General features: G+C 43.8%; 2 protein-coding genes across 2 annotated transcripts; both read left to right on the top strand.

Annotated features, from left to right (window-relative positions):
- The first annotated feature begins 3,178 nt into the window (after nt 1-3,178).
- On the top strand, nt 3,179-5,520 carry LOC137621367 (uncharacterized). The gene is made up of 2 exons (XM_068351665.1): nt 3,179-3,188; nt 3,386-5,520. The coding sequence occupies exons 1-2, from the start codon at nt 3,179-3,181 to the stop codon at nt 5,518-5,520; spliced, it is 2,145 nt and encodes a 714-aa protein (XP_068207766.1).
- A 46-nt stretch (nt 5,521-5,566) lies between these two features.
- On the top strand, nt 5,567-7,876 carry LOC137621366 (uncharacterized). Its single transcript, XM_068351664.1, has one exon. The coding sequence runs from the start codon at nt 5,567-5,569 to the stop codon at nt 7,874-7,876; it is 2,310 nt and encodes a 769-aa protein (XP_068207765.1).
- The last annotated feature ends 16,555 nt before the right edge of the window (nt 7,877-24,431 follow it).

Raw genomic sequence — 24,431 nt, 5'->3', positions numbered from 1 at the left:
AACCTTCTTCTGGAACACGTCTTGTGCCAATATTAGGCCGAAGGGCGACCTGCGGAAACAGTAGTGACCGTATGGTGTGTTAAAGGTTGTCAGAAACTTGGATTATTCATAGTTTCACATTCCAATACCCTGAACGTCCATCCAAGATGGTAAAGAATGCAGCCCCTGTAGTTGGGGCAATACGTCGTAAAGTGTTTGGGTATAGTGGTGCGGTCTTTTTACCCACTTGTTTAGGTCTCTGGGGTCCAAGCAATGGTTTTGTGACATACGATGTTGTTCACCCAGTCGGTTGGCCTGTCTACTTTTTTGATTACGTCTAGGTCAATCATGCGTTTGAGCTGCTGTTTAACAGCGTCCTCCAGTGACTCAGGCACGCGTCTGGGAGGGTGTATCACCAGCTTGGCATTTGGTTGTACCTCGATATGATATTCACCAGGGAATAGTCTGATGCCGTCAAATAAAGTAGGATATTGTTTGGTTAACTCCTCAGTTTCATCACTGTTCACTTGTTTCGATGCCAGCAACCTCACATGTCTGTTGGCAACTGGAGCAGTGTGCCTCCCTGCAATTAAGTGTTATTAAGCCAAAGCGTAGGCTGGACGACAGGCTTAGCATCGTTGTACCACTATCATTGGTAACGTGAAACTCGCACATCTCGCATCGTTGGTGACAGCACCGTATGTTAGACACCGTATTGTTTGATCTTATGATTGCCATATGCTGTCAGCACTATTGGGCTTGGTCTAAGTGTTTTCGGCTCAACGTTTTCTTCAAAGTCATCAGGGAATAATAGTCTGTAAACACGCAAGGGCATAACATTAACCTCCGCGCCGCTGTTGATTTTGCATTTTACGGTGACCGGTTGCTCTCCAATCATTTTGATGTTGGCGTGCTTGGGAGTGTGTTGAGTCTCCATTGTCATTTCCGGTCAACTCATGCACTTGTGGGTGCCTGGCTGATGTGTTTGTCGTTGGTTATTTGCAGTCTCTCCTGCCTCGTCGCTCTTTTTCTAGAAGCACACTTTTCTCCAGTGTCTTTTACCCTTACAGTAATGACACTCGCTGTCTGCGGCTGGGCAACGAGCGCCCTTCTTGTGCTGTGTTTTGCAGTTGAGGCATCCAGACGATCCTGTTTGTTTTGCTCGGTGGTCTTGTATTTTTGTGAGGGCATGTATTGGCCTCTGGCCTTCAATATCGGATAGTTGTTTCTGCATGCCTTTATACGCTCTGACGACTTTTATTGCCTCGCCTAGGGTCAGTGTTGCATCCTTAGCAATAAATTTCCTTTGTATGTCCGAGCTACAGACTCCTACAATAAGCGTATCAAGTAGTTCTGTGTGTGTTCACACACTGCCGCAATGACCATGGATCTTGTCATGAACATGTAGACAGTTTCCGTGGTCTCCTGGGTATGATTTTATTTATGGACATTAATAATGTAGCGTATTTTAACTTGGTTCTCTGTTAAGGAAGTCTTTTGTAGTAGTGTATTTCTGTATATTGTCGCAAATGCCTAGTTCTTATAAAAATCAAGAAAAACGTTAGCGAGTTCACCTGAAAAAGTTTAAGTCCAATGTTATTCTTTTCATGGGCACGGGCAGCTCTGTAAATCTCATTCTACTGGGTAGAAGCTTCGTAAATCTCATTCTAGTAGGTATGCATAGAACCAATCTGGTTTGGTTGTTGGCTCCACCTTTGAACTTCTGTTATTGGAAGTTATATTATGATCATCATCATAATAGTTTGTATTTATGTGGATGTGGTAATATTCTGGTTAATGTAATTCATGTACATGTTAAGTTGGATAAATATTGGGAATTGTATTTGGTAATATTGTAACTTTTGGACAATTCGAAATTACTGAGAACATGTTGCTTTAGTTAGAAGCGGCATTTGTAGTACTGTCGGATTGTTCCAAGGATAGGAGACTGTCGCAAAATTCTCCCGTCCTTGGGATTTTCTTAGTTGTACTTTTCACCGCCTCAGTTTTCATTGTTGTGATTATTGTAGTGTAATTGCCATTCGTGATTGACATATCCTTCGTGTCATAGGATGCAGTGTTACTTTTTGTGTAAATTATAATTAGCTGGTTCTGCATTTTTTATGAAATTTTATTAGTAAACTTTGCATTAATGTTCGTATTGTCATTGTATTCGGGGACATAGTGAGGATACGGGCACGAGAAATTATAATGGTCTGATACTGAAAATCCTTCAAGCAAGTTCTTTGTTGGTGCGGGGAAGCAGTGCAGGACGGTGTTATGACTGACAAGTGTCGGTGGCAGTGTATAGACGGATGGCGTATTCAATTAATTACCATGGCTAAGAATGGGCGGTCACATTGTAAGTTGAGCGGGTATGCATTTGTCGTGTACTGTTCATTTTGCATTATTATTCATTGCACTATTACTATGTATTATTGTTAATGTATTATATATCAAATGTGATGTTATTAAATGTATGGTTGTTAAATGTGGTGGAAAATTGTTTGGGATACCTATTTATATTGTCATGCTTTACAGGCTGAATCAGATCAATAAAAGATACAGCAAGGCAGCCCGAGTTGTTATATATCCTGCATTACAATTCAGCAATATCGCAGAGCAGCCATGGAGGAACTGAAGAGGGAACGCACCACAGCCAAGAGGAGGTTCAATCGGAAGGTTGGATTATTCAAGGATGCACAGAGAAGAGGAGACTCGATAGAAACATTGGAAGTGTTGTACACTGAGGTTAGTGAGTGTTTCGAAAAGGTTGATGTTATCAATGAACAAATGATAGAACAATTAAAGGTTGGCGAATCTTGTCAGGAATATGAGGAATATATACAGGAATTGGAAACTATAAAATATTCATTACTTGGCGTGATAAAGGGAAAGACAAAAGTGAAAAATAATACTGTGCTTGCCTTGAAAAAACTTGAGCCTCCCAAATTTAGTGGTTCAGTGAGAGCATTTCCTGCCTTTGTAAGAGATTATGAAAGACTAGTTGTGTCACAACATGGGAAAGACCCGTACGTACTTAGAATATCATTAGAAGGGGAACCGAGGAGGCTTGTGGAGGATATAGATGATTATAAACGAATGTGGGATAGACTAAATGAAGCATACGGTAATGAAGGAAAACTGATCGATGCGATATTAGGAGATATATGGGCATATAAACCGCTTAATGATAGTGATGACAGAAAGTTAATTAATCTAATCAATACAGTAGAAAAGGTGTGGTTAGATGTAAGTAATTTAAACTTGACTACAGAACTGGAGAATACTACTGTACTTACCCAAGTAGAAAGATTGCTGCCGTCGGTGTTAAAAAGAGAATGGGCCATTAAAGTGCAGGAATTAAATTCGGACAAATTTAAGAATTTGGTTACATTTCTGACAGATCATCGCAAAGCTCTGGAGTATTTACAAGATAATTCAAGAAGTGGTGCGACTAAGGTAACAGTACATACTGTGGAAAGGGAATTTGATAAGGAAAAGGAATTAGCAGAAGCTATAAAATTGTTGACTATAGGACAAGAGAAACTTCAAAATCAATTGTCTGAATGTTTAACCAGTTTATATCACATTAGCAAAGGAAAAAATATAGGTGGAATTAATAGAACAAGGTATAACAGTGATCAGATAAGAAAAAATTGTCCTGTCCATGATAGTGAATCTCATGAATTGAAGGATTGTATGACATTTAAGCAATGGTCAGCTGAAAATCAGATGGACTTTTTAAGAAAAAAGGGAGTTTGCTACGCCTGTCTCCGAACGGGACATTTCTCCAGAAATTGTGAGAAAAGATTTCCATGTAGGGTAAAAGTAAATGGTGAGGTGTGTGGTAAACATCATCATTCAAGTTTACACACACTATTTAACAATCCAAATAATTCAACAATTGATGCCACAAGTAACTATTTAAGTAAAAAAGGTGCAATTCTGATGACTGGGTTTGTTAACAGTGAAGGGAAGTCTATCCCCACGTTGTATGATGCAGGAAGTAACATTAGTTTAATTACATTTAGAATGGCAAGGAAACTAGGACTCAAAGGTATTCCTATACAATTATCTATGACTAAAGTTGGTGATCACACAGAGGAGTTGGATAGTTGTGTTTATGAAGTATTATTAAAGGATCAAGCAGGAATAGAAAAACTTGTAGAAGTTTGTGGCGTGTCTGAAATAACTGCTGTTCATCATCATATGGATTTGGGAGAAATAGCAAGGAAACTGGGAGTACAGGAGAAACACCTTCAAAGGCCAGAGGGACGTATAGAGCTGCTAATAGGATCAGATTACTGTACTTTATTGCCACAAGTCATAAAAACAGTAGATAATATTCAATTATTGTCCAATGATTTTGGACTCTGCATTAGGGGTAGATTTGATGAGAAGGAAGGTGAAAAGAAGTACTGTGTTCAAATTAATCATATAAGCTACGATGACACTGCTGATTGGCATTTCAGGGCTAAACCAAATGTGGGTAAATTAGTGGAGAATTATTTCTTGGATGAAAGTTTGGGAACGGAGTGTATCCCAAAATGTGGAGGTTGCAAATGCGGAGAATGTTCAGTAAAGGGAAATTTAACTATTAGGGAAGAGAGAGAACTCAAACTCATTGAAGATGGATTAACTTATGATGAAGAAAACATGTGCTGGATATCTAAGTATCCTTGGATTTCTGACCCTTCTAAACTGCCAAATAATTTTCCAATGGCTTATGCTAGATTGAAGGCTACCGAAAAGAGACTGAAAAGGCTGGGAGCAACACAATGCACAAAATATCAAGAACAAATTCAAGACATGTTGGATCGAGGGGTAGCGGAAAAATTATTGAAGTCAGAGCTGGATTATAAGGGTCCAATCTTCTACTTACCCCACCATGCAGTTTATAAAACAGATTCCTCATCAACCCCAGTGAGAATAGTATTTGATGCTGCAGCATCATATCAAGGAATATCTCTGAATGACCTACTTGCAAAGGGACCTGATGTAATTAATAACCTATTGGGAATACTATTACGATTCAGGGAAGGAAAGATAGGCGTGGTTGGTGATATTAAAAAGATGTACAATACTGTAAAACTTTCAGAAGAGGATATGCATACTCACAGGTTTTTATGGAGAAACTTTGAGTTAGAAAGAGATCCTAGTCATTATAAATTGAAGACTGTTACATTTGGGGATAAACCCTCAGGATCTATTGCAATGATGGCACTTCATAAAACTGCAGAAATTAATAATTGCTTTCCGCTAGCATCCAAGATGATAGTAGAGGACTCTTATGTTGATGACATCATCAGTAGTGTTAACTCGAAGGATTGTGCAATGAAAAGGATTAAAGAAGTAGAAGTAGTATTAAGATTGGGAGGATTTCAGATTAAATACTGGGTTTTATCGGGAGAGGATAAGGATAATAATGCTAGGGTTTTAAATACTGAACAGGAAAAGGTTTTGGGTTTAAGTTGGAAACCTAAACTGGATACTTTCTCATATAGGGTCAAACTCAATTTCTCAAAAAAAAACCTGTGAAGGTAGAATAGAGTCGGATGTGAACTGTGATAATTTTGAGAGTTGTATGCCACCTCTGTTGACTAAGAGAAGTGTACTATCACAATTTGCAAAGCTGTATGATCCTTTGGGACTCTTAACACCATTCACACTGAAGACAAAGTTATTGATGCGTTCTATCATTGTAGAAATTAATGAGGGACATTCAAGGGGATGGGATGATCCTATTAGTGATACCTTATACTCTGAAGCTAAAAATTTGTTTAGGGAAATGTTTGAAATTGAAAATATCTGTTTTAGTAGGTGTGTAAGGCCTGCAGACGTAATTAAAGACCCAGAGTTGATCATTTTTTGTGATAGTAGTATAAAAGCGTATGGAGCTGTAGCATATGTTAGATGGGAAAAGCAAGATGGTAATTATTATGTAAACCTTCTTTGTTCAAAGAATAGAATAGCGCCTATGAAACAAATCAGTATACCACGATTAGAACTGTGTGCTGCTGTTTTAGCATCGAGATTGAGGGCAACCGTTGAAATCAATATGAGATACAAATTCTCTAAGGTAATCCACATCACTGACAGTGAGATAGTAAGAGCACAGATCCAGAAGGAATCCCACCAGTTTAATTCCTTTGTTGGAATTAGGGTTGCAGAAATTCAGTCCAAAACTGAACCCATAGAATGGTTTTGGGTATCTTCCAAGGAAAACAACGCTGATTTGACTACTAGGAAATGTAACCCCAGAGAATTAGATACAGAATCTGTTTGGCAAAAGGGTCCAGAATTCCTGTATCAAGATTCCTCGGAATGGCCTGTAAAACAGAGTACAGTATCGGATCTTCCTGATGTTGTTTTCGCAAGAGTGGCCTTAAATGAAGGAGAAATTAATTCAAGTAGCCAGGTGATTGATATCCAAAGATTTAGCAATATGAAAAGACTGTTATCAGTGATGGCTAGAATTATTAGTGCAATAAAGAAAAAATCGTTTAAGGCTATATTGTGCGATCCTAGTACAGAAGAGATACAGCAAGCTGAGTTGTATTTCGTCAAAAACGCTCAAGCAAGTTTGCCACAAGACTGGGAAAAGAGGTATAGACGTTTAGGACCAGTTTCGAGAGAGGATGGCATAGTCACCGTGGGTAGCAGGATGTCCAAATGGTTGAAGGACAATTGGGATCAGAATCAGTTTATACTTCTCCCATCAAAGCACCCATTCTCTTTAATATACCTGTCTCACATACATCAAAAGGATCACAGTGGAGTTGAATCAAGTCTTGCTAGAGCTCAAGTGAAATATTGGATATTGGGAGCAAGGAAAACAATGAAATCTATTAGAAAACAGTGTGTAGTATGTCGAAGAATTGACAAGATCTGTACATCACAAGCTATGGGAGAGTTGCCAAAAGAGAGACTTGAACCATGTCCTCCATGGCATAATGTTAGCCTAGATCTTTTTGGCCCTTTCTGGGTTTGTGATACTGTAAAAAGAAGAGTGAAAAGGAAAATATTTGGAGTAATTTTTAATTGCATGGTTACAAAGGCTGTACATTTGGACATTTCTGAGGGTTATGATACTCAAAACTTTCTTACTGTACTGAAAAGGTTCACATGTCTAAGAGGATTTCCAAAGAAGCTTTACAGTGATAATGGTACGCAGTTGGTGTCTGCTAACAAGGAGTTGAGAGAAATGGTTACTCAGTGGAATAAAGGTTTAGTGTTTAACTTTGGAAAATTTGAAGGTTTAACCTGGGTATTTAATAAATCTGCTGATGCCCCATGGGAAAACGCTTGTAGCGAGTCGTTAATTAGACTGGTGAAGAGGTCACTCACCAGAATCATAGGTGAATCAGTCATATCTTTTGGGGAACTACAATCTGTAATGTATGAAGTTGCCAATATGTTGAATGAACGGCCTATTGGGTTTAAACCAGGGGAAAACTTTACCGAAGGGACTGTGTTAAGACCTAATGATTTACTATTGGGTCGATCTACCATAGAAGCTCCTTGTGGATTTTGGAATGAGAGAGTTAATTTTAATAAGTCATATGCATTTAAGATGAAAATAGTAGATTTGTTTTGGAATAAATGGATGAAAAATTATTTTCCAACTCTTATTGTAAGACAAAAATGGCATGTTAATGTAAGAAGTGTAATGAAGGGTGATATTGTACTTGTTAATGACCAAAATGCATTGAGAGGAGAATGGAAATTAGCACAAGTGGTAGAAGGGATGCAGGGAAGAGATGGAAAAACAAGGGATGTGGTACTCAGATATAAGATAAATAAGTTTGGAAATCGGTATTTGGGAGAACCTGATAAACTAATGACCAGATCGGTGCATAAATTAGTGGTGATACTTCCGGTGGAAGAACAGTAAACTTAAGTGGCATTAATCTGTTGTGGGGGGAGTATATTATGATCATCATCATAATAGTTTGTATTTATGTGGATGTGGTAATATTCTGGTTAATGTAATTCATGTACATGTTAAGTTGGATAAATATTGGGAATTGTATTTGGTAATATTGTAACTTTTGGACAATTCGAAATTACTGAGAACATGTTGCTTTAGTTAGAAGCGGCATTTGTAGTACTGTCGGATTGTTCCAAGGATAGGAGACTGTCGCAAAATTCTCCCGTCCTTGGGATTTTCTTAGTTGTACTTTTCACCGCCTCAGTTTTCATTGTTGTGATTATTGTAGTGTAATTGCCATTCGTGACTGACATATCCTTCGTGTCATAGGATGCAGTGTTACTTTTTGTGTAAATTATAATTAGCTGGTTCTGCATTTTTTATGAAATTTTATTAGTAAACTTTGCATTAATGTTCGTATTGTCATTGTATTCGGGGACATAGTGAGGATACGGGCACGAGAAATTATAATGGTCTGATACTGAAAATCCTTCAAGCAAGTTCTTTGTTGGTGCGGGGAAGCAGTGCAGGACGGTGTTATGACTGACAAGTGTCGGTGGCAGTGTATAGACGGATGGCGTATTCAATTAATTACCATGGCTAAGAATGGGCGGTCACATTGTAAGTTGAGCGGGTATGCATTTGTCGTGTACTGTTCATTTTGCATTATTATTCATTGCACTATTACTATGTATTATTGTTAATGTATTATATATCAAATGTGATGTTATTAAATGTATGGTTGTTAAATGTGGTGGAAAATTGTTTGGGATACCTATTTATATTGTCATGCTTTACAGGCTGAATCAGATCAATAAAAGATACAGCAAGGCAGCCCGAGTTGTTATATATCCTGCATTACAGAAGTAATTTTATGAAGTCTTAATATTTGCCTTCTACACCAATCATCTGTATCCCGAGTTTGTTCATTTGTTTATCGACAACCACTCAAATCACCCGTTGCATCTCTTGTGGCCTAACTCTATTATTGATTTCAGCCAATAACAAACTTTTTTTGGAATTACGTACTACTTTTTTTGACGTTTTGCCATTCGAAGACAGGTGCTTCAGGCCATTGTTTTGACAATTAGACAATCTACAACTGCCATCTACAAACATACTGTACCTGATTCTCTCCGAAATACTATGGTTTGGTTGGTCCTCGGTAAAGAGATGTCAATTGTCACAGTTTATGTAACTGGCCGTCAATTTATGACGTTTTCATTGTTAACCCTTTTACCCCCAGGCTATTTGAAAATTTCCAACCCTTAACCCCAAGGGGTTATTTTTTTTCGAGCACATTTTGCGGTATATTTTTTTTAAATTGCTCTAACAGCTTTAATTTTTTTCATAGAGAGGTCAGGTTGGTCTCATTCTCTTGGAAAATGTCTGAATTTTCTCAAAAATTTATCAAAAATATGAAAAGAAAAATTAAAAGCAGTTGTTTGCAAGAACGTACCGGTACGTCCATGGTGGTAAAGGGATGAGTTTTGTGAAACGTACCAGTACGTCCTTTGGGGGTAAAATGGTTAACCAATCGGAAAACAATATGGTTCCTACAGACCAAGGATTGTCTTTTCCTCCATCGGTTTAAAGGTATGGATAGTGAAATTCAGTTGACTTGTGAGCTCGATTATTTTTGGGGAATAGGCAAATATCTTGGTGGTGCATATGCCGAACATGCAAAATATGCATATGATATTTTTTTTAAAATTTTGTTACCTTTGAGTGTTCAGTGTCTTAAATGTCAGAAACCATCAATTTTTAGGGAAGATAAGCATATTTGGTATTGTAGTTCTAATGTGGTGATTGCTAAAACAAAAACGCCAGTGATGTGGGTATAAAGTTTCAGATTATAAAGGTACCTTTTTAGATGTTACTCATCTTCCTTCTTGGAAACTTATCATTTATTAATCATTGGGTCAATAAATTGTGGAACCATCATACGGTAATAGATTCTCTTACAATAAGTAGAGCAACCAGTGTTGATTGGCATAGTTTTTGTTGTGAAGTTGCTGAATATTATTTAGATAATCGAAGAACCAATTGGTGGTGATGGTGTTATAATAGAAATAGATGAATCTCATTTTGGCAAACTTAAATTTGACAGGGGCCGTCCTCTCGGTGATATTTGGGATTTTGGGGGGATTGAGAGGGAATCCAAGAAAATTTTTATAATGCGTTTAGTGGAGCCTTTGCCTCGAACGCTCAGCTGAAAATCTTATTCCTTTAATCCAGATATAAATTAAGAGTGGCTCGTGTATTAATAGCGACAAGTGGCGTGCGTCTAATAAGCTGTCATCTTTGTGTTCTATACATAACACGGTGAATCATTCGGAAAACTTTGTAGACCCTGAAAATTCATTGGGTACATACTCAAAATATTGAGTATGTGTTCCCAGCTGAGATTCTTGGTATCATCGTTCAGAATGGGTACAATCCTGAACAGTCTGGAATATGGATGAAAAGGGTAATTATGAACATTGATGTAAAAAGTGTTAAACTAAATGTACAGTAATTAGGATACGTACGTTGAATTTAAGTAATATTAATGATTAATATACTATATATATACAGTGAACCCTCGCTACTTCGCGGTTCGACAATCGCGGATTCACCACTTCGCGGGGTTTTCCCATAACCCATATATATATACATATCGCGGATTTTCCGGAAAATTCGAAAATACCGCGAAATCTGAAGATAACCAAATACGATATTTTGTTACCTGTAATTCCATTAATACTGTAATTAGTAATATCTGCTCTTACTGATTGTTCATTGCATTACATATGATATATAATTCAGCACAGAAAGAAATAAAACACGAAAAGAGAATGTGATCATACGATAATTCAGTACGTAGTAAAATTAAATCGAACATGAAATGCAAATCAGATGCAGTCATACCATATTAGAATGGTGTGTACTGTAATGGATGTGCTTCTTTTCCATGAATCTTTTGTATGTATACGTACGTAGTACAGTACTGCATCCAATAATATTCTTTGTTGCAAAAATCACATTTCGAATAAGTACTGTAAGCGTACGAGAGAGAGAGAGAGAAAGAGAGAGAGAGAGAGAGAGAGAGGCGTAAAATAGCGTACGTACGTAAATTTTTATTATTATTGTTATTATTATTATTATTGTTGTTGTTGTTAATAAAATTATTATTGTTATTATTATTAATCATTATTATTATTATTATTACTGTACAGTATTATTATCATTATTTATTATTATTACGGTATTGTACTTAATCTACGTACGTTCAGTATGCGCGGGGCATCTTCTATGAGTAACCAACGCACCATGTACTGTAAGACGGGTTGTGATTGGTTCAAGCGCTGATAGATGACGAATCAAATCTCAAGTTTTGTTATCTAGCCTGTGATTGGTGTTTTGCCCGCATCTTCTACCCGCAGCATCACAGTTCTCGCGGGGCTGCATCGTTCACTTTCTCTTTCCGCGTATTGCTGAGTAGACGTTCTTAACTTTGTGAAGTTTAATCTGTGCTGTGTACGACTGTTTTAAGTTGAACTTTTTGTTGAACTTTCTGTTACAATGGCTCCCAAGCGTTCTGCTTCTAGTAAGGCTGGTAGTGAGCCTAAACGCCACCGAAGAATGATGACGATAGCTGAGAAGGTTACGCTTCTCGACATGTTAAAAGATGGTAGAAGTTACGCGGCCGCCGGCCGCCATTTTGGCATCAACGAATCCACCGTTCGCTACATCAAGAAGGACGAGGCGAACATTAGAAAGACTGCTGCAATCACCTTTAGCAGATCAGCGAAGCGAGTCGTTACAACGCGTAATAAAACGATCGTACGCATGGAAGGTGCTTTAGCTGTGTGGATTGCCGACTGTCGGAAGAAGAACATAGCGTTGGATACGAACACCATCCGAACAAAGGCTTTGAGCTTGTATGAGAATTTTGCGGCAAAGGAACCTCATGACGACGATGGCGACCATGCTGAAGATGATGATGATGTAGATGATCCTCAACCAGGGACCTCCACTGATTCCCAGCGTCAGAAACAACAAAGGATGGTTCGCGAAGTTTCAGAAACGCTTCGCCCTGAAAAGCGTTTCCCTGCATGGGGAGTCTGCTTCCGCTGACACTGCCGCTGCTGAAACTTACGTGAACCAGACTTTCAAGAACATTATCGCTGAAGGTGGATACAAGCCGGAACAAGTGTTTAATATGGATGAAACCGGCTTGTTTTGGAAGAGAATGCCGTCGCGAACTTTCCTGTTCAAAGAGGAAGCCAAAGCCTCTGGCTTTAAGGCATTCAAGGATCGCGTTACCCTCGTGATGTGTGGCAATGCTGCTGGATTTTTGTTAAAGCCGGGGCTTATTTATAAGTCGAAAAATCCTCGCGCTTTGAAAAACAAAAATAAGAATCTCCTTCCCGTGTACTGGATGCATAATCAAAAAGCATGGATTACGAAGATGCTGACCTCCAACTGGTTCCACCAGTGTTTCATCCCGCAAGTCCATGAATATCTCTTAGAGAAGGGCTTGCCATTCAAGATCCTTCTCCTTATGGATAACGCTGGTGGACACGCAACTGACCTGTCGCGTGAGGGCGTTCAGGTTGAGTTCCTGCCACCCAACACCACGTCATTAATTCAACCAATGGACCAGGGGGTTATCAGGGCGTTCAAGGCCCTCTACACGAAGAATACCTTGGCGGACCTCGTTGCGTGTGTGGATGCTGCCCAAGATGACGAGGATGAAGACTTCAACTTGAAGGCGTACTGGCGGCAGTACACCATAGCCACGTGCCTGCAGAATATTCAAAAGGCACTTCAAGAGATGAAACCTGCAACCGTAAATGCGAGCTGGAAGAAGCTGTGGCCCGATATTGTTTACGACGACAAGGGATTTACTCCGTCGGAAATCCAACACTCTGCAATACGGAAATCTGTGCAGTTGGCTGCCATAATTGGGGGTGACGGGTTTGGCGACATGACGACTGAAGACGTCGACGAGTTGTTGGACTGCCATTCCCAGCCCCTAACTGACGCAGACCTCGAAGACCTGACGAAATCGGCAAGTGAGGAAGAGAGTGAGGGTACCCAGGAAGAGACCCAAGAAAATGTCGAAGAAACGGGCTTAACATTAGAACGGCTCGCCAAGTTCTGCAACCATATGAAGGAGGCGAAAGAAATGTTGCAAGAGTGGGACGAGGATATGGTTCGCTCGATGCAATTCTGCAACAAGGTTGATGACATCACGACTCCCTACAGGATGCTCTTGGATCGAAAAAAGAAGCAGCGGCAACAACTTCCGATCACAATGTTTTTTCAGCCTCGCAAAAAAGAGCCAGTTCCTCCTGCTAGTACGCCTTCGGAAGAAATTGAAGAAGTTGAAGAGGTGTCCCAGGAAAAGACACCTCCGTCTGAAGAGACGTAAAATACTATCATTGACTGCACAGTAGAACACATCATCAGCTTCATCATCATCATTTCTACTGTGCAGCAAATTCATCGCCATCGTCATTCAAGTTTTTCTTGAACTTCTTTCGTGGTGAGTACAGTAACAATCTTTATTTTTTACTTTAACCTGTTTTATAGTTTAGTAATGTACGTACTGTATGCATTAAGTTAAAGGGAAGGTTTTAAAAGTCTACATGTTGTAACCTATCATATTTTTTTTGTTTAAAATTTACATTTACGTACGTAAAACAATCTCTCTCTCTCTCTCTCTCTCTCTCTCTCTCTCTCTCTCTCTCTCTCTCTCTCTCTCTCTCTCTCTCTCTCTCTCAAATTGTTTTCCTGCTTTGCTACGTACAAGTACTGTATAATTTATATTTGTTCCGTAACCGAAATACAAACCACGCTATTTACAAAGGGTTATTACTTTTAGCGTAGCTGAAATGGCGAGCCATTAGAATTTAACGAGGGTGTATTACCCCCGCGCTAGTTAGCGGGGGGGTAGGGGAGTGGTAGCTAGCTACCCCTCCTCCCCCTCACACACAGGTGAATACTCACTTTCACTTTTGGCTCGGACTGTGACAGACGTCTCTGTCTTGGTCCTCGCTTGGCAGCCATTGTCTGTTTTGTCTTTACTTAATCGCTTACTTTTCTTTTACTCAATATATATGTAAACATGTTTTCATGTTTGTATATATATTTGAGTATAGAAATAAGTAAGTTTCCTTTTCAGATGTGTGTGTGTAGTGTACGATATCTACGTGGAGGCCTCGGCAGTTAGGCCACCACGGCCTAATTTTATGGGTTGCGATCGAGTTTGACTTCGGTCTTTCTCTCTCTCTCTCTCTTGAGGTCGTTCACCCTTTTACTATGTTTTACTACGCCCTTGTAGCTTCCTTCCCGTGTGGGTGGGGTTGCTACGCCGTACATTTTGTTTCAATTAGTTTATGAATCTAATTGTAGTTGTTAATTTTTCAGCTTGTAGAACGATTCCTTTCGGGGTTTTCGTTTTTTTCTTTAGTGTTCATTCATTTTTAAATTACATAATTACATAGTTACATAATTATAATTGTTATAATTCTGTTTTGGTTACAGCTCTCCTTCCGCGAGTGTAAGTGGTTGTGAGGGCACGTGCCTGTTGTGTAATTCTTGTTCCTTTTCCTCGGGATTCCTCTTCGGAGCCTTCCCGGGGGAATGAATGTGTACTAATATTATTTGTTTTTATTTTTTTACAGTTACCGATCTAGTTCGTTTCTGTAATATAGCAACGGTGTGAGCTGTCTGGTTGAGTCCTGGGGATTCGGCTGTTGCTGCCTCCCCCCTTGTATTGTCGTCAGGGGCGTGTCTCCTTCTACTGGTAGTACTCCCGTGTCGACGGACAGCTCTCCAGTTCATTTTAGAACAGTCAGGAGGCTTGCCTCCTTGGGCGGATAACTTTCCTTCCGAGGGAAGTTTTTTCCTGTCCAGGCTTGAGCTTTTCCTCTTTTGGGGGGTTCTTCTCTTGCCTTTTTTTCGTGCGACTATGCTCTTGGTGCTGAGCGGTCGCACCTGCAGTTTCGCTCAAGGGGCTGGGCAACTGCAGGAGCTCCTCTTCGGAGGATTGCCCCTTTTAGGTCACTGGCTGACCAGTCTCTTCCACGAAGTGTTTCTCTTTCGTTCGCGAGAGAGTACACTCATAGAGACTCCTCTTCGGAGGTTTCTTCTGTTGCTGTTGCTGTTGGCCTCCCTCGCCGTAAGGCCCTCCGTCCGCCTCGTCGTAAGGGCCTCTCATCTCCCTATAAGGGTGCTTGAGGCGCCTTTTTGAATCTCCGTTTGCAGCCTACAACTTCTTTTTCTCGATCTTCCGTCTTGGTGCAGATGGACAGCAGTCTAATCTCGTCTTCCGACGGGCAACGGTCTTCCCGACGGACAACGGTCTTCCCGACGGACAGCGGTCTTCCGACGGACATCAGTCTCCCGGCGGACAACGATCCCTTCGGGGCTAAGGGTTGCCCCCACGGGGGTTCTTCCCTTGCGTGTCAGGGTTTCCCTGCGCGCCCTTCTGTTCGTCAGCGCTCTCCTGTTCGTCAGCGCTTTCAAGATGATCTTCCCTGCGGTTCCTGTTACGTGCCCTGTGCGCCCACGTTCGCCCTCGTGATCTAGAACTTCGGTTCAGGTCGGGGTCAAGGACTCTTCTTCTTTGCACAGGCTTCCACGCGTAGCCTTCTGCTCGTCAGCGATCATCAGCTCGTCAGCGATCATCAGCTCGTCAGCGATCATCAGCTCGCCAGCGATCGTCAGCTCGTCAGCGATCATCAGCTCGCCAGCGATCTCCGGATCGCCCACGTGTGTTACAGCTGGCACGCCAACGTTCTCCAACACTTCTGAAGGAACATGGTTCGCCAGCTACTAGCTCAACTGCGGATGCTGATCGCCATCGCGCGACCCTCAACTGCAGATGCTGATCGCCATCGCGCGACCCTCAACTGCGGATGCTGATCGCCATCGCGCGACCCTCAACTGCAGATGCTGATCGCCATCGCGCGACCCTCAACTGCGGATGCTGATCGCCATCGCGCGACCCTCAACTGCAGATGCTGATCGCCATCGCGCGACCCTCAACTGCGGATGCTGATCGCCATCGCGCGACCCTCAACTGCAGATGATGATCGCCATCGCGCGACCCTCAACTGCGGATGATGATCGCCATCGCGCGACCCTCAACTGCGGATGCTGATCGCCATCGCGCGACCCTCAACTGCGGATGCTGATCGCCATCGCGCGACCCTCAACTGCGGATGCTGATCGTTATCGCGCCATCGCACAACCCTGAACGATTGCCCGCTTACGCACGCTGCTCCTCATCGCACAACCCTGAACGATCGCCCTCTTGCGGATGCTGATCACCATCGCACCCTTTCACGCGATCATTCACCTGCGCATGCTGCTCGCCATCGCACAACCCTGAACGATTGCCCGCTTACGCATGCTGCTCCTCATCGCACCACCCTGAACGATCGCCCTCCTGCAGATGCTGATCACCATCGCACCCTTTCACGCGATCATTCACCTGCGCATGCTGCTCGCCATCGCACAACCCTGAACGATTGCCCGCTTACGCATGCTGCTCCTCATCGCACAACCCTGAACGATCGCCCTCTTGCGGATGCTGATCACCATCGCACCCTTTCACGCGATCATTCACCTGCGCATGCTGCTCGCCATCGCACAACCCTGAACGATTGCCCGCTTACGCATGCTGCTCCTCATCGCACCACCCTGAACGATCGCCCTCTTGCGGATGCTGATCACCATCGCACCCTATCACGCGATCATTCACCTACACATGCTGCTCGCCATCGCTTACCGCCAGCGATCTTCTTCACCTACGCGGCAGCACGATCCCTCGCCGTCACGCCCATTCGCCTGCGCGCCCGCGCGATCGCTCGCCTGCGCGCCCGCGCGATCGCTCGCCTGCGCGCCCGCGCGATCGCTCGCCTGCGCGCCCGCGCGATCGCTCGCCTGCGCGCCCGCGCGATCGCTCGCCTGCGCGCCCGCGCGATCGCTCGCCTGCGCGCCCGCGCGATCGCTCGCCTGCGCGCCCGCGCGCCCGCGCGATCGCTCGCCTGCGCGCCCTCACGACCGCTCGCCTGCGCGCCCGCGCGACCACTCGCCTTTGCGCGACTGTTCGCCCTCGCGCGACCATAGTTCGCGGCGAATTCCACAGCCGGTGGTAGCAGCAGGGACGCGTGCTCCTAGGCGGCACTCGGGATCACCTCCATCCAAGCACAGGTTGGTAGTGCAGGACGAAGACAGGTCAGTACAGCATTCTTCCCACCTTCTTTTCAGGCAGGAACCGTCGTGTCCTCTCCAAAGGATCGCCCGATCCCTTTCACCTTAGCGAGGATTTCGGACTCTGTGTCCTTGGAGCAGCAGACATGGTTTGATCCGCTGGCACGGGCGTTAATGAGGTTTATGAAACCAGCACTCACCGGCCAGGGTAACAAACCAGCGGCTGTCTCTCCTACGCTGAAGAGAAAGAGAGGAGTGGACTTCGTGGTGACTTCCCCCAGGGCGAAGTTGGTTCCCAAGAGGTCGGTCTCGAGGGTCCCCTCTCCTGCACGAGTACTCTCTCCTTCTCCCGCCCTGGAAGGATTTTTGGCGGGGGGGCTTTCCGTTGAAGATTTCTCCATCGGACAAGGGGTGACTGCTTACCTCTTCCTCTGGGAGCTTACCAGGTTCTTTCCCTCCTCGGTTACGGCCCGAGGTTTGGTTCAAGGAAGCTACAGGAAGATCAAGGGTACTTTCCTCCTCTCGAGCTCAGGCACCTTGGCCTTTCGTCGTTAAGTATCTACTTGCGGACAAGCTCGATGTTGTACCATCTGGACGCGCTGACTGAAGGCTTCATTCGGGTGTCTCATCTGTGGAGGTCAACGACCTCAGACACCCTTCCATCCTTGAAGAGTTTTGTCTTTGCCCAAGGACAGAGACTTAGACGTCTGCTGTGCGGAGTAAATCGACTTCCGGTTTCACTCCTCCAAGGCGCTTTCTTCCAGACTCTGCAGGGCTCCAGCTCCCTTTTCTTTCAACCACGTCGGCCCAAGTTATCGGCTACGACAACTGGGACAAGGTGTCCAATTGCAGTTTCCTCCTGTCAGGAACAGATGGCACGGGAGACTCCCCCGGGGGGGCATAGTCCTAAAAGGAGTTCACGAACTCTAGGATTGCAGGTTTTTTCGCTGGGAGGATGCTTAAGGTTACTCATCCGAATGACAGCTTCCCGATGCCCATTCCCGCACAATCTCTGTGAGTAGCCAAGGATATCGCGCCTGCCGTCTCTGTCAGCGAATTCAGTGTCTCTGAACCTCTATGCCATAGCATCAGCAGAGTTGCCCGGTTGGGCAGAATGATCCATACCTTAGGCGAAGGTCTTCCTTAGGATCATCGACGGCTTCACCCCCGGCCCCCTCAGTCGATCCTTTCTTGTAAGGAAGGATCTGAGAGGGGATGTCCATAGTCGACCTCTCAGCCCTGATCAAGTTTGTCGAACAAACTTCGGCCAGCGTAGACCAGCAGAATCGATCAGACTGGTAACGAGGCGACAGGACTCCTTTAACCCTGGATCGGAAGGACGGGTACTTTCAGTTTCCATTCCATCCATCTTCCAGGGTGCTCGTCGAATTCAGCCTAAACTGCAAGTATTCCTGCTTATGATGCAGTGTGGCTATCCCGCCGTGGCATAGCAGGTTTGTTTCCCCAGAGAACTCTCCCTGCCTTCCTCTTGGCCGCTCAGGTGCAGACTTCCGCCTCCTCTGCTGTTTGGAGGGCTGGTCAACTCCGGTAGGCTCGGGTTTCGACCTTCTTCAGCGCCGGGAAAAGCTTCCGAATGCTGACCATGAGTGTGGGCTCATGGTATTTTGCTTGGAGCCTTCTCTTCCTCTGCCTCAACATCTGGAGTATCTGGCCATGATATTGAGTCAACCGCCTTACCACGTTGGAAACCCCGCTTCTCGTCCGTCCAGCGAGGTTAAGCAACGTCGGTACTTGGATGGGTGACCACCTGGGGACGCCAGATTCTGTTACCACATCCTCCGAGCCTTCCTTTCGGTTCACCGTGGCAAGACTGAGGAGAGTCGCAGTACCTGTTCTCAGTCAAGCAGAGTTTTCAGCCCTACCTTGGAACGTTTCCTAGTTCTTCTTTCCTCATTGACCCGTTTATAGTCCGAACGGTCGCCTCAGGATAAGTTCCATGTGGGGCGATCCAAGTTCCGGTGGCTTCAGGCAATGTTTAACCGGACTCCCTGGCCCTATGGGACCAGCGGAACTATTAAACCTACAATGGGTGTTGACCTATGGAGCCTCTTGATGGTAGTGGATATTCTCGTCCTTTCCCCACATTCTTGATGCGGTTCTCGGACTCGTCAAAGGAAAGGGGGGGGGGCATGTTCCGGTCCAGGCCTATGGTCAAGACCTGAAGGATACCTCTCCATCATTCAGGCAGGCTTAAGGGCCTTAGTCTGGCCCCTCTTCAGATCCTACCGCTCCTGCCAAGTCGCCCCGTTGCGTGTCGACTTCATGCTAACCAGCAGGGGACGCATTTTCACACCTTCACATCTTGCAGTAGAGATATCGGGATGATTGAGATTCTCTCAATTCCACCATCGGCTCTCTCATTCCAGGCAGGGGAATGTTTCTCTCAGACTATCCGAGCAGAGCCTCATAGAGAGAGTGTACCTAGGGGTCTTTGACCTTGGGTAACCAGCAAGTGCTGGTCTGGGGGACCTGATCGCGACAGCTTGGAACCTCAAGCTTCCGCTAGTTTTCCCCCCAGTCTCAGACCCCGAGACTCTGGCAAGATGCATTCCGGTGATGGTGGGACAACTTTGACGCCTGCGTCTTCCCTCCTTTTTGTCTGCGGACAATGGGTCTCAACAAAACCAGGTTGTCTGTCAACCTTTCAATGGGAGAGCTCCACTGGGACTATGTGCAGAACGGTTTCTGGACCCTCTGCTTCCCCTGACGGAACTCCCGGGAGAGCTTCTCCCACGGCGCAGACTACTCAAGCAACCACACTGCGACATCTCTCCCGAACCGGGGCGTCGCTTCGGCTTCATGCCTGGAGACACTACGCTTCCTCCTCTAGAAGAGACAACCCGCTACAGTCGCGGTACGGAGGTCGCGTCATCTGCGATAGTCATCCACAGGGGTCTCCCAGGCAAAGTGAAGAGTCTAAGGTGGTTGGTGCCGTGGGAGATATACCTCTTCCCGTGAGGCCTCTTCTCCAGCAATAACGGTCTTATTGCCTTTCGGCGGGAGGAAACTCCTTTCCGCTCTTGGCAATGAAGCCTGTCGCTCAGCCTTTCCCTGACCTTCAGGCTTAAAGGAATAACTTTTTCCTGCCCGCTGGATCTATCCTCGCTCATGCGAAGCTACGATCGTCCCTGCCCTAGTCGGAGGAAGACCTCCAACTTGGAGCATGGCTCGGACTTTTAGTCCTTTAAGAGATCTTCTCAAGACCCTTTTACGACAGGCCTCGGATTGTATTCCGCCCTGGGTCTTCTGCTCACTCTGGCCACGGCCAGTGTGTAAGCAATCTTCTTGGTCTCTTACTACTCCCCCCCTTTCTAAGGAAGAGGGGAAGGCAACATTCAGGCTCGCTCCTGAGTTGTTGGCTAGACTCAGAATCTGTGGGTCCCGACCCTTCGGTCCGATTCATTCAAGATTTTGAGTCTCCATTCTGTGTCTGATGTCCCAAGACCTTCTCTTTCTTGCCAGTACAGGAATCGAGAGGTTAGCGCTGGGAACAGCTGCAGTTTGGCCTCAGTTGCAGCCGATTTGGGAACACAAGGAGGACATGGGGGGAGAGTCACCAGTATACCTCTTCAGCCCGGACTCAAGGACATTCATCTCGACCTGTCTTCAGACCCTCCCCCGTCACGTCGCCCTACAGCACGATGTTGGATACATCGCAACGTCCCTCGCCTTCGAGTAATACTACTCTGTGACGCAGGTGCTACAAGCTGGAGTCTGGAAGCGTCTGATGACCTTCGCAGCCCGCTTCCTGCAGGGCGTGACCCACAGGAGTCTCGATACGTTTTCTATCGCTCTGTGGTGGCTACACAACAGCTGGTCTAACCTCAGGCTCCTTTTTGGACAGGTAGCAGAAGGTTGAGGGCATTGTTATCAGGTTTTAGTCTGCATGAACGAAAGAAGTATGTCTGGCCCTTACTTCTTTCTTCATCATCCCCTCTACGGGGAAGCAGCATCCTGGTCTCTGCATAGCTGACCTCGAACCTCTGCAGGTAAACCATGCTTCCTTGTGTTCCGAGTATTGAGTCAATACTGTCGCGTCCCCCATACCCTGACGAGGTGGTATTGGGAACGTCTTAACCCAGAGTTCCTTCTGGAACTCCAGGTCAACTGCCTAAGACGGGTCACACTTCTTCCTTCACACACAAGCTTACATAGGCCACATGGTTCCTTGCGGTGCAAGGAACTTGTGAGGTGCAGGGACTCCTTTTCTCGAGTGCGACTCACTCGGATTCTGAGTCCCCGGGTAAAGCCAAAGCCAGTATGGCTGGGGACTTTCCACCCTTCCTAAGGGATAAGTCACCCTTTGTAAATAGCGTGGTTTGTATTTCGGTTACGGAACAAATGACAAATTCGAAGATAATTTGTATTTTTCCTAACCATACAAACCTTAGCTATTTACACATATTTGCCCGCCAGCCCTGTCCCCCAAGACAAGTCCTACCTCTAAGTGAAAGTGAGTATTCACCTGTGTGTGAGGGGGAGGAGGGGTAGCTAGCTACCACTCCCCTACCCCCCCGCTAACTAGCGCGGGGGTAATACACCCTCGTTAAATTCTAATGGCTCGCCATTTCAGCTACGCTAAAAGTAATAACCCTTTGTAAATAGCTAAGGTTTGTATGGTTAGGAAAAATACAAATTATCTTCGAATTTGTCATTTGTAAGGTAACATATTTTGTAAATGCTTTTACTGTAAATACTGTATGTACTGTATCATTATTTATCACTATCATCATGCGTGTTAAATGCCTTGTTTGTTCTGAGCGTGGTTGTTTACTGAGCGTACACGCCGTCGTTTCAGGCGGCGTCATAAAGAAAAAGATTTCATTTGGAAGTCCTAAGAAAAATACGTAAACTAAAACATTGGTAATAAAAAAATCAACATACAGTACTGTATAATCAATATAATCGATGCAAAAACTAACCATACGTACATATATGTGTACACTAAATGAGTTTGTTTCTTCACTATGATCAGAGATGAACGTAAACAAAACATTGGTTGCCATTTTTTATCGTGCTTTTTAGGTGTTTAGGAAACACATGATATAAAATCGCCTTTAATATTTGTGCCTGTTTTAGTTTAGGGTGCTGTAGTACATGCATTAAGTGTTCTGTACATTAAAGGGTGGTTTGTTAACAGTACTACGTACAAGGGAAGGTTTTAAAAGTCCGAATATACATGTTAAATAAATAGGTAAATATGCTGTCACTACTTCGCGGATTTTCACCTATCGCGCCCGCGTCTGGAACCTATCTACCGCGATAAACGAGGGTTCACTGTACATGATCTATAGTACATTCATTTGAATTGATATTCATTAGTTTTAATAAACTTTTTTTTTTTTTTTTTTAATATTGACAGGTTAGATTTAGAAGATTCCTCAAAACCATTACAGTACATGTGATAAATTAGAATTGTCAAGTTGAAAAAAATAACTATAATTGCCCTTGATGAAGTATTTCTGTACATAACTGTTGCTTTAAACCCCATTCTAATTTTGCCTTGCTTCCGCAGGTGTACACTAATTTTGTGCGGAGATGCTGCGGGTCACATTCTGCGTGGCTTTATTTATAGGTCGGCCAGGCCCCGTGCACTCTGATCCTTGTTCACTGACAGGAAGCAGTAGTAGTCATGGACGACGAGCGAGGTCTTCTCGAGAAAGGACCCAGTAGACCCTTAATGTAATGCTCCAGGACACCCATCCTTCAATGTACGGCATCCTTAATTGAAAGTTTTCTTCTCTCCACCACTGCACTCGTCCAACTGATTGACAAGGGAGTCATTAAAAACTTCAAAGGCCATTACAGCAGATATGTAAGGGAGTTGCACAAATTAAATGGATCTGACTAAAGAGGATGAGGGCCTCGCACTCAATAAGTAGGTAAGTGATGTCACAGATGGTAATAGATTTAAAAAAAATAAGGTATAAAGCGTGAACCCTACAAGGTTCGTGGCCTCAGGTTCAAGGGTACTATGTATGAGGGTTTTTCCGCTTACAAGATCATCGTGGATTAAATGGCCACCTACTTTGATTTTGTCCTTCAAATTGATTAGTGTATGTTAATGATCAATATTTATAGTAATTAAACATTCAATGTTTCAAGAATTTCTTTATAGTACTAAAGAGATTTCTATGTAGATGTCATGCCTTGCAGTTACATCCATCATTTTTTATCCATTTATAACTGCATGACTAAACCTTATTCACATTACCAACTGTGCCCCTTTGTGGGATGTTGAACAAAGTTACCTGCATTTAAATGAATTTTTTAGATACCATCCTTGTGCCAATGGCATGTTAACCTTTTTGTTTTTACAGGTGTCAACTTTTGTAACTTTTAAGGGCTTCACAGTAAGCGTAGCCTACACATCATTTTGAGTGTACCTTACACTAAATGATACTACTTGGCGTCAAAGATTCAAACATTCGTCAGAAGATTTCACTGCGTAGGACTCTGTAAACGGTAAGTGGTGTTGTACGCAAACTGTACAGTCCTTTTTTGCCATCGTACTTTTAATGTTGTAAGTGTCATAGGGCAGGTATTCTTATGTGCATTGAGAAGGTATTGTGAACTGTATACTCTACGTGTATACAAACAAGGTACACATTAGGTGACGAACTGGCAGGGTTCAAGTGACCTTGCAAAGACTGCAATCACTCGAGTGATGTCACAACTTGACTAATTAAGCTGTACTGTAGTGGTAGTAATATACACATACGCAGTTTAGCGATATGCGCCACAGTATCAATTTGAGTTGTTAGACAAGAATGTTTCGCTGTTACTTGTACATAGTGTGGCGTGGTGCCGAAGTACATATAGTGAATCGTCTTACCTTGTACTGGATCTTTTAGTAATGTAAAATTACATTTTAAAGTAATATAAACGACAATGCAGTGGTAGAAACCACGTGAAAATGATAGTACAGTACAGTACAGCTAGTCACTAAGCGTCATTCGACTGCTCGTAGACGGTGGTCTGTGTTTCAGGGGGTTATGAGTTGACCTTGCTTTAGGGGACCAATTTTATGAATGTTTTCGGTACGTTTCCTAACCCCTGCAGAGACATAGGTCTGAAACATTTAAGAATAATTTTACTCCTTATGGCATGTTGCGACTTGCGAAAACCTTTGAAGGTTGGCTTAAATAATGATACGAAGCCAAGGTTAATAGAATCCGGACACTATAGTTGTCATGTAAGTGGAGAAAAAATTCTTGAACTTTAATTTTCTTGAGGCTTGCGGTTTAATTAGTTGCACATATTTTTTCATGGGTGATCTTCATCACTG

This window comes from Palaemon carinicauda, chromosome 28 (genome assembly GCF_036898095.1).
Source record: "Palaemon carinicauda isolate YSFRI2023 chromosome 28, ASM3689809v2, whole genome shotgun sequence".
Taxonomy (NCBI): Eukaryota; Metazoa; Arthropoda; class Malacostraca; order Decapoda; family Palaemonidae; genus Palaemon; species Palaemon carinicauda.
The sequence above is the reverse complement of the archived record's forward strand: the minus strand, read 5'-3'. Positions and strand labels throughout refer to the sequence as shown.